Raw genomic sequence first — 11571 nt, 5'->3', positions numbered from 1 at the left:
ACACACACACACACACACACACACAAAACTGGTGTCCCTGTTTTGTTGAAGCCCTGAGCACAAGCCTATCTCATTTACTGAGTATGCGGTCCTTGGCTATTAAAATTCTGCTTCTGATATGCCAACCAGTGGCCAGGGCTTAAGTCTTTTATTAAAGAGATTTTTCATTTTGCCTCTACACACCTGACCTCTCTACTTTCAGCTGCCTGAGTATTGTGAAAGTTCAGTAATGAATGTACACTTCTTGGACCCAACTTTCTTCTAAAATGCCTCTTATCTACATAACCTAAACCAGTGTTTCCATTCAGGTGGGCCACCTTCATTTTTAGGTTATGCTTCTTTGGCTAAGGATTAAAATACAGCAGTAAACATAAGCACTGGACTTAAGAATCAGGAAACTGACATGTGAGTTCCATCATTGCTACCTACCAGAAAATGTGGATTGAGTGAGTACCTTTACCCACCATTGACTGCTCTGTAAAATGGCAAAAAATGTCTTCCTCTTAGGATCATTGTTGTTGTTAGGTGCCATATGCACAACAGAACAAAACGCTGCCATGTTCTGTGTCACCCTCACAATTGTTGCTACATTTGAGCCCAACGCTGCTGCCACTGTATGAATCCATCTAGTTAGGGATTTACTCCAATCCTCCATATTTCCAAACATGATGTCTGGAGAGATGAAGTCTGGCCATCATGGCTTTCAAGGAGCATTCTGGCTGTACTTCTTCCAACACAAACTGGTTTGTTCTTTTTCAGTTTATGGTCCTTTTTTTTTTTTTTTAATTGTGAATTCTGTGATAGTTTACATGGGAGAACATTGGTCTTACATTCATTGTTTCATTGCAATGTTATAATCTCCTCTGTGCATTGTCATTCAACAGTATTTTCTTCCATTCCCTTTGGGTTTTTATTTTTTATTTTTCTGTGTGTGTGTGTGTGTGGGGGAGATGTACACAAAAATACTCAGGCCTATATAATTGAAAATTTAAACCACCAAAGGGCACATTCTGTAAGCCTGCCTCCTGGCTGCCAGCACATAGTTTTTCTCTTTCCAGGAGTCTAGAGTCCTCAGCTGCTCCGTCTCTCCATGTCCTCATCTCTGCCTCCATCTCTGGTGTCGCTGCCTCTCTGAATAGGGTCCCACATTCCACTTGTGCTCTTCTCCCTTGATGGCCCCAGGGTCCTTTGTTCCTCAGTCCACAGTACTTTTAATATTCTCCTCCAAAATGGTAACTCAAATGCATCAATTCTTTTACAGTCTTCCTTTCACAGTGTTTAACTTTCATATGCATATGAGGTTATTGAAAATACCATGGTCAGGCATCTTCAAATTGACATCTTTCTCTTCACTTTTAAAGAGGTCTTGTGCAGCAGATTTGCCTAAAAAATGCAATACATCATTTGATTTCTTAACTGCTGCTTTCATTAAGTGTTAATGGTTGATCTGAGCAAAATGAAGTCTTTGACAACTTCAGTCTTTCTTCACTTATATGGGTGTTATATATTGGTCCGGTGCTGAGGATTTTTGTTTTCTTTATTTACCTTGAGGTGCAATCCATACTGAAGGCTGTGGTCTTTGATCTTCATCAGTAAGTATTTTAAGTCTTCTTCACTTTCAGCAAGCAAAGTTGTCTCATCTGCATATCGCAGGTTGTTAATGAGTCTTCCTCCAATCCTGATACCACATTTTTCTTCATATAATTCAGATTCTCAGATTATTTGTTCAGCATGCAGATTGAATAAGTATGGTGAAAGAGTACAACTACGGCACACACCCTTCCTAATTTTAAGTCATTCAGTGTTCCCTTGTTCTGTATGAATGACTGCCTCTTGGTCTATGTATAGGTTCCTCATGAGCACAATTTAATGTTCCGGAATATTCATTCTGTCTATATCTTGTCATGATTTACACAATCAAAAACCTTTGCATAGTTAATAAAGCATAGGTAAACATCTTTCTGGTATTCTCTGCTTTCAGCCCAGATCCATCTGACATCAGCAATGATATCCCTTATTCCATAACCTTTTCTGAATCCGGCTTGAACCTCTGGAAGTTCTCTGTCAATTTATGGTTGCAGCTGTTTTCGAATTACTTTTAGCAAAATTTTGCTTGCATGGGATATTAACGATATTGTCCGATGATTGCTAAATTCCATTAGCTCTCTTTGGAATAGGCACAAATATGGATCTCTTCCAGTCACTTGGCCAGGTGCTTGTCTTCCAAATTTCTTGGTGTAGATAAGCGAATGCCTCCAGTGCTGCATCAATTTGTTGAAAGATTCCAGTTTGTATTCCATCAATTGCTGGTAACGTGTTCTATGCCAATGCCTTCAGTGCACCTTGGACTTCTTCAGGTTCATTGACTCTTGATCATTTACTAGCTCTTCAAATGGTTGAACATCAACCATCTCTTACTGGTACCATGGCTCTGTATCCCTTCTATCTTCTTTTCATGCTTTCTGCACCACTCAATATTTTGCCCATAGAATCCGTCAGTATTATAAGTCGAGGCTTGAATTTTTTCTTCATTTCCCTCAGCTTGAGGAATGCTGAGTGTGTTTTTTTTTTTCCCTTTTGGTTTTCTAACTCCAGGTCTTTGCACATTTCATTACAATATTTGACTCTATCTTCTCAAAGTGCCTTTTGAAATGTTCTATTCAGTTCTTTTACCTCCTCATTTCTTCCATTTGTTTTAACATCTCTGTGCTGGAAAGCAAATCTCAGAAGGTCTTTTGACATCCATTTTGGACTTTTTCTTCTGTCTTGTCTTCTTATTGACCTTTTGTTTTCTTTATGTATGATGTTCTTGATGCTATCCCATAACTCTTCTGGTCATCAGTCTTTAATGTCTTATGCATCAAATCTGTTCTATAGATGACCTCTAAATTCAGGTGGGATATATTTCAGGTCATATTTTGGTTCTTGCGGACTTGTTTTTGTTTTCTTCAGTTTCAGTCTGAATTTGCATATGAGCAATTGATGGTCTGTTCCACACTCTACCCCTGGCCTTGTTTTGCCTGATGATATATAGCTTTTCCACCATCTGTTTACACAGATGTAGCCAATTTGATTTCTGTGTATTCCATCTAGTGAGATCCATGTATATAGTCCTCTTTTATGTTGTTTAAAAAAGTTATTTGCAATGAAGAAGTCATTGGTCTTGCACAATTCTATCATTCCATCTCCATCATGGTTTCCAACTACAGATCCTTCCTCTTTGTTTCCACCCTTTGTATTCCAACTGCAAGTTATTATCAATACATCTTGACTGCATGTTCGATCAATTTCAGAATGAAAAAGTTGGTAGAAGTCTTCAATTTCATCATCACTGGGTTTAATTGTTGGTATGTAAATTTTAATAATAGTGATATTAACTGGTGTTCCTTGTAGGCATATGGATATTATCCTATCACAGATAGCCTTTCCTTCAAGACATATCTTAAAATGTTCTTTTTTGATGATGTATGCGACATTATTCCTCCTCAATTTGTCATTCCCAGCTTTGTAAACCATGTGATTGTTAGTCAAAATGGCCAATACTAGTTCATTTCAGCTAATACCTAGGATGTTTATGCGTTCCATTTCATTTTTGACACCTTCCAATTTTCCTAGATTCATACTTCATACATTCCATATTTCGATTATTAGTGGATGTTTACATCTGTTTGTCTTTATTTTGAGTTGTACCCCATCAGCAAATAGAGGTCCCAAAGGCTTTTACTACATTCACATCATCACGGTCAACTCTACTTTGAGGAGGTAACTCTAACCCAGTCGTATTCCGAATGCCTTCCAACTTGAGGGGCTCATCTTCCAGCACATATCTGACAATATTCTGGTGCTCTGTATCAGGTTTCAATATTCAGTGTTCTAGTGCTGACAGTGTTCCACTGATATAAAGTTTTCAGTGACTGAATATTCAAAAGTGGTCCATCGCTTCTTCTTCCTACCTAGTCTGTCTTTGTCTGCAAGCTCATCTGAAACCTGTCTACTGTGGGTGGCCCTGCTAGTATTTAAAATACCCGTGGCATAGCTTCCAGAGTCTCAGCAACACACAAGCCACCACAGTAGGACAAACTGACAGACAAGTGGTGGCTCTTAAGATTAGAAGTGGGTTAAGTGGTGTGTGTGACAGCACCTGACGTGGCCTCTACACGTAGCCCACAAGCCAACAGCAATGTCCATATTGCCTATATCGGTCTCACAGACACTTTGAAGCATCCAGATCCTAGAAACAGTTGAAAGAATCACTCTGTAACCCACCCTGCCTGCTGTCCTGCGGGGGCAGTGACAACTGCTGTAGCATCTAACAGAGAGCAACCAGACACTGAAGCACTGAAGATCTGAATCACATTTTTCATACAACCACCTGATTCTAACAAGGACCCATTCACAAGAGTTATTGTTTCACAGTAAAGTGTGGGAGTTCTAAAAAAGCTCATCAAAAAATAAGGATGAAAAAAATATTAAATAATTGACTTTCAACACTGAGACACTAGATGCTTGTATCCCTCTGTAAAGCAAAAAGAAATTACAATTTGTCTTTGGAAAATGCATTATTATTAAGCATATAAACAATCTTCCTCCACTGTGGTCCAAAATGAGGTCCTGGCTCGGCGCTGTGGCATAAAGTACTGGACTACAAGGTCAGTTTGAACCACAAGGTCAGTGGTTCAAACTCACCTGCTGCTCCTTGGAAACCCTATACAGGGTCGCTTACGAGTTGGAACCAACCCAACGGCACTTAACAACAAAACAATAACAACATGGTTCAAAATGGAGTCCTGGTCTGGCACTGTAGGATAAAGCACTAGAACACAAGGTCAGTTTGAACCTCAAGGTCAGCAGTTCAAACCCACCAGCTGCTCTTAGGAAACCCTATATAGGGTTGTTATGAGTCAGAACTGACTCAACAGCATTTAACAGCACAGCACAACACTGGTCCAACATATAACTGATGTCTCAAGATCATCAACTGACACTGGCTTCAAATGCTTGTAGAATAATAAGTAAGAGGTAGCCCTCATGTGGACCCATCAGCTAAGTCCTCTTTCATTCCTTTTTCACCTTTTTCCCACACCCTCAGCTTCCTGCCCCCCACTTGGTTCTTCTGACTTCCGCCTGCATGGGTGCATTCTTAACCTTACACAACAAACTCCCTCTCTCAACCACATTGTTGTTAATTGCTATTTTGTCGATTCTTACAACTGATTCATAACAACTCAGGAATGCAGAAAAGAAGCTCCACTGAAATAGCTCCATGAAGTTTTGAAGACTGTGACCTTCCAGAAACAGATGATCAGGCTTGTCTTCAGAGCATCTGAGTGGGCTCAAATAGCCAACCTTTCGGCCAGTAGTTGAACACTGGCCTTTATGTACCACCCAGGGACTCCTCTCAACCCTGTTACTCTTCCCCATTTCTCAGTTGTCATTACTAGACCTGTTTCCCTCAGAAGGAAATGGGGGAGGAGGAGGAGAGAAGAGGGAGGGGAGCAATAAGCCCAAATGATCCCTCAGGTCCCTGCCAGCCCTAACCTTCTTAAATTCATAATTCCAAAGCCTAACCACCTGTTCTCAGCAAAGAAAACAACTCACTGTCATAAATCAGTCATTAACTGAAACCACATAAACTTACCTTCCCCCACTTTAATATAAATGTTCCTTGCTATCTTGAGTTCAGTAAATGAGGTGACTGCACCATACTCCTTTCGGGCCCAATTTAACAGATGTTCATTTCCATGGGGAAAGTTCCTTTCTTCTGTTTTTGCTGACAAGGAGAAGTTCCCTGATGAAAACTGGACCACGGAACCCTCAGACACCTACAGAAAACAGAATTGCATATTTAACAAGGTGCAGTGACCCACAGCTGAATGATAGACACAAAGCACTTATCAAAGAATCCAGGGATAATTGTCAGCCAGCCCTCTTTCTTTCATTATATAGGTGAAATGAGAAAAAAAGTCGATTTTTTTGCCCCAGATACTGATTCAAGAAATATTTCTAAATCCATTTCTCATAGATCATGGCAAAACTACCAATGACACAAGATGCTGCTTTGAACAAAATTTTTTTATATAATGCTTTATTGTGTTTTCAGTGAAGGTTTACTCAGCAGTTTATGTTCCTATTGCACAGATTCTACATGAGTTGTTCAGTGACGCTTGTTACTTTCTTCACAGTGCGTGAACATTCTCATTATTTCCATTCCGGTTGGATGGTTTCCAGTCTCTGCATTTTTAAATAATATTGTGATGATAGACTGCAGAGGGCACAGTGAATAATCTTAAGATTTATCATGGCTGTTTTCTAGATAACTGAATTAAAGGAGAACCTCTCAAATATGTGTGTTAAGTCAAGTGGGAGGCCTGGGTGAGTGTCCTCACCTGGACTTGGAACGGACTTCAGGATCAGGGCAAGGGATTCCAAAGTACTGCTAGCATCAGAACTTGACTCCTGCCTAGAGCATCACACCAAGGCAGACACATCAAGAGTCCCTTCAATTTGTGCTCTGAGCATGGAGATAAAACATATAGCCAGAGGTTGCCAGTCATCTACTAGATTACACTATTTTTATAGCAGGGAGATGAATGTGTACAATAGTTTATTTTGCAAGATCCTCCAAACTCCCACAGATAATGAAGTCAAGAGGCTGTGAAAGTGATCCTAATAAAACTTTCTGATGATTTATGCAAGTCTCACACTCTTGTGGGATGTATTTAGACCAATGCTGACTTAGCATATGATGGAATAAATAATTAAGACACACAAATTAAGAAATTTAGCTACTGCTCAAGTTATGCATGTCATCTTTATGGGCGATAAGTGGTTTTTATCAATGTCAGAGTGAAACCTCAAAATGTGGGCCAAAAGACTCACAAATTCCTAAGTCACAGAACTATAAATGTCTTGCATTAACTTTCACATTAACTAGTACAAATAAGACTTACAGATTTTTAAAACCAAATCAGGGGATTCATGGACCTAAATGCTGATCATTTTGCTAAAGTAAGTGGCACACTTGGGAAGTAGTGAGATATCATGAAATACGACGAAAAAGAAGCGTACTGACAACTTTCATTACTTTTCAAACTAGAAACACCATACCCATTTCCAGGGCTAATGATCCAGAACCTTCCACAAGTGGAGTTATTACTGTGCTGTCAAAGTGCCAGTATTGTCTAACTCTTCTTCATTGTCAGAACAAATTTCTGATTTGTGTATTTTTTAATGTATATATGTACATATTCAAATATATCCGCAAGTTTATATGTAATGCTCCCAACCCCCCAAAGAAAGAAAGATCGGATTTATTAAAATTCTGATAATAAAAGTCAATATTTATGAAAACGTAAAAAAATAAGAGGTACTCGACTTAAGTCAGAACCAACTTACAATGGAGTAGTTGGAACAAAACCTTGTTGTTAATGTTGGTAAAGAAGTACTTCACTTAATTGATTCCATGACTCACTTATGCTGTGTTTCTCAGTCTTGGCTGAAAACTTGGAGCTTCTACATCTCCTGATGCCCAGGCTACACCCCAGACCAATTAGTATTTCAAGGGTGAGGCCCAGGCATCAGTACATATATTTTTAAATATTCTGTGTTTTAGGTGAAAGTTTACGGACTGAATTTGATTCCCATTTAACAATCTTTATACAAATCGTTCCGTGCCACTGGTTACATGTGACAATATTCTCATTGTTTCTATTCTGTTTGTTCTCTTTCTATTGATCGAGGTTCTCTTCCTCTCCTTGCTTTGCTTTTGGATAGATGCTGACTGTCTGGTTGATTGTTTACAGGCCATATTACTCACAGGGGAAATGTTTGCTTTAAAAGCCAATCTATTATTTGGCTAAAAGGTGATGTCCAGGAGTGGCTGCAGTGCCAAGTTCAAGAGTATCTCATAGTAAAAGGCTTAGGGGTTCTAGTCTCCTCTATTGATCCAGCAGATCTGGCCTTTTTTAGGAATTCGAGTTTTGTTCTACATTTCCTCTAATTCTATCCATGACCGTATACTGTGTTGCTGGTCAGAATGTTGGGCGGTAATCACCGACACCATCTAGTTCTGGTGTTAGATTAGAGGAGACTGGTTCATGTGGGTGATTTGTTCTAAGGGCTGTTTTTTCTTTAAGCCTTTAGTTTCCTTCATTCTTTTTTGCTCCAAATGAGTTGTTGTTGTTAAGGGCTGCCAAGTTCGTTTTCACTCATAACAACCCTGTATAGGGTTTTTTCAAGGAGTGACTGGTGGGTTTGAACTTCCCACCTTGAAGTTAGCAGTCCAGTGTTTATTGTACAGCGCCACGCTAGGACTCCAAACAAGTAAAGGCCAATAATTGTACCTCAGATGACGGGTTACCAGTATTTTTAAAAAGTTCCTTTAGTGTTTCCAATGTTCTGTTGAAACTTGTACAGAATAGTTTAGAACCACTGCCCTAAAGGGTACTAAGTGATCCAAAATTTGGAAAACACTGTTATAGGACAGACGCAGTAGGGAACCTAACAGCTTCTTCTACAGCAGTGATTTTCTTGGGGCAATTGTACCCCCCTGACAAGGGACAAAGGAAAAAAAAAGAACATTCAGAAGGAGCCCTGCCCTGGTGACATAGTGGTTAAGTGCTCAGCTGCTAACCGAAAGGTTGGTGGTTTGAACCCGCCGTCTGCTTCATGGGAGAAAGATAAGGCAGTCTTCTTCAATAGAGATTATAGCCTTGGAAACCCTATGGAGGTGTCGCTGGAAAATCCACGAAAATCCACAACAGTCCAGAGACCTTTACCCCACTGCCAGCACAGTTCTTAATGCTCAAGCAAGCAGTCCTGGGGGATCTGCTTTGTAATGTTCTCATTCACATTGTTGCTGTTGTTGTTAAGTGCCTTGGAGTTACAGCCATAAAATAAAGCACTTGAGTTTTCCATTACACTATCCATAGAGTACATCTTTCCAGAGTGGGAAGTGAGATATATCACACGGGTGCACTCTAAGAGACAAGAAAATGAACAGTGTAAACAAGAAAAGAAACAGGGAGCAACTCTGGACTCTATCTTGAAATTAATACAAAGCCAGCCCACAGTATAGCTTTGAAAGGAGGCAACTCCTGACTAGGTTCTCCACGCACGTATCACCCTGCTCAAGTCTGTCCACCCCCAGCCCAGCAACAGTAAGGTTCACACACTCAGGACTCAGGAATTTGGAAACAGAGTTCACTGTTACTCCTCAGGCACATTCCAATAAGTAGAAAGCAAAGCTGCCAGCAGCAGTAAGATGTCCCAACTACAGGTCAGTGGAAAATTTCTGCTTCAGCAAGGAGTTAGTCAGCATTCTCCTCCAGATCACCAGCTCTGACAAAGCTGAATTCCTGACAAAGACCTCCATCACCCACCCAGCTTTAGAAGGTACTATTCAGATGTTATTTCCATTTGATGATTCTCAGGGCACCTGGGAGGTAGGTTACTATGATTTCCAGCGCAAAGAGGAGAAACCTCAGAGATGTTAATGGCCTATCCAAGGTCAGAGAATCAGCACTGTGGCAAACCAGAACATGAGACTTCCGACTCCTGGTCACAGCTGACCTCTGTTTGAACATTCCAGGCAGACCTCATTAGCTCCCAAGACAGATTTCTGTTCTTATTTTCTATCTGGAAGATTCATCTTCCATCCATTAGTCTTAGCACTGCCTTCCAGCTTTCTTCTAAGATATAAGCCTTCAAATATTTGAAGATGTTATCCTGACCTCAATAAAGTAACATTCCCAATGCAGGGCAACATCCCTGACTCCTTCTCAGACACTGGTTAGGTCCTAACCAGGTTGGCCTTTGAAATACTGTGACAGCACAAGACTTGGGGTTTCCAGATGTCCCTGACAAATATATGTTTGTGGGCCTGTTACCACCATTTATTGTACAAGACTCAAGAACTCATTAGCTTTTGGATCAGCTGAATCCTGCTATTATCTCATCTCCATTCATGTATTATTTAAACATCCAGCCAACAAGTATTACTGAGTGTATGCCTGTGTGCAGTATTGTTCTAGGTGCTCAAAGTAGAGTAGAGAACACAACAAACAGAGTTCCCTTGTGTCACTTACAGTCAAGTAAGGGAGACACAGGAACAAAATAAATAAGCTAGATAACATACAACCTCTGGTGACCTTACATACAACAGAACAAAACGTTGTCTGGTCCTGTGTTATCCTCACAATTGCCTGCACGTATCTGTTTATTGTTACAACTGTTGTGCCAATCTACCTCACCATACATGATGCTGTCTTCCAGAGAATGGTCCCACCTGGTGAAGTATCCAAAGCAAGAAGGTCAAACAGTGTTCTGTTGTGATTCATATATTTTTCACTGGCTGAGTTTCAGAAGTAGATTGATAAACCTGTCTTTTGCTGTCTTAGTCTGGAAGCTCCACTATAACCTTTCCACTACGTGTGACCATGCTGGGATTTGAAATACTGCTTGTACCACCATAAAGGAAAAGGAGTACTATACTTTATGTAAGTATAGTTCTCAGTCCTAGACTTGCAATATTGAAGGATTCTGTTGGCAAAATATTGAATGATACAGAAAGCATCAAAAGAAGATGGAAGGAATACAGAGTCACAGCACCAAAAAAAAAGAAATGATTTATGTTCAACCATTTCAAGAGATAGTATATGATCAAGAGCCAAATGGACCTGAAGAAAGAATTCCAAAGTGCACTGAAGGCATTGGCAAAGAGCAAGGCACTAGGAATTGATGGAATACAAATTGAAATCTTTCAACATGTTGATGCAGCACTGGAGGCACTCGCTCATCTATGCCAAGAAATTTGGAAGACAAGTACCTGGCCAAGTGACTGGAAGAGATCCATTATCTGTGCCCATTCCAAACAGAGGTGAGCCAATGGAATGCAGCAATCATTGGATAGGATCATTAATATCACATGCAAGGAAAAAAAATAACAAATGGCTGCAAACATACATTGACAAAGAACTTCAAAAGGCCCAAGCTGGATTCAAAAGAGGATGTGGAATGAGGAATATCATTGCTGATGTCAGTTATATATCATGGTTGAAAGCAGAGAATACCAGAAAGATGTTTATCTGTGCTTCATTGACTATGCAAAGGCTTTTGATTCTGTGGATCACGGCAAGCTATGGACAACATTGCAGAGAATGAGTTTTCTAGAACACTTAATTGTGCTTATGAGGAACCTGTACATAGACCAAGAAGCAGTTGTTCGAACAGAACACTGAATGATTTAAAATAATAAAGGGTGTTTGCCAGAGTTGCATTCATTCGCCTTACCTATTCAATCTGTATGCTGAGCAAATAATACCAGAGCTGGGTTATATGAAGAATGCATAGCATCAGGATTGGAGGAAGACTCATTAACAACATACGATATGGAGATGATGCAACCTTGCTTGCTGAAAGTGAAGAGGACTTAAAATACTTACTGATGAAGATCAAAGACCATAACGTTTGGTATGAGCTACATCTCAATGTAAAGAAAACAAAAATCCTCACCACTGGACCAATAAACAACACCCACATAAATGGAGAAAAGATTGAAGTTGTCAAAGACTT

At 39.9% G+C, this 11571-nt stretch overlaps 1 protein-coding gene across 1 annotated transcript in view; it reads right to left on the bottom strand.

Moving 5' to 3' along the window:
* The window catches only part of TGFBR3 (transforming growth factor, beta receptor III), a 176323-nt gene that overhangs the window by 65653 nt on the left and 99099 nt on the right, over positions 1-11571 (bottom strand). Inside the window, exon 4 of the mRNA XM_006831059.1 lies at positions 5639-5822. Coding sequence (XP_006831122.1) covers positions 5639-5822 — 184 coding nt within the window. The remainder of the gene's footprint in view (positions 1-5638; positions 5823-11571) is intronic.

Source organism: Chrysochloris asiatica, unplaced genomic scaffold (genome assembly GCF_000296735.1).
Source record: "Chrysochloris asiatica unplaced genomic scaffold, ChrAsi1.0 scaffold00002, whole genome shotgun sequence".
NCBI classification, from domain to species: Eukaryota; Metazoa; Chordata; class Mammalia; order Afrosoricida; family Chrysochloridae; genus Chrysochloris; species Chrysochloris asiatica.
Note: the sequence above shows the minus strand (reverse complement) of the source record. Positions and strands in the feature narration are given on the sequence as shown.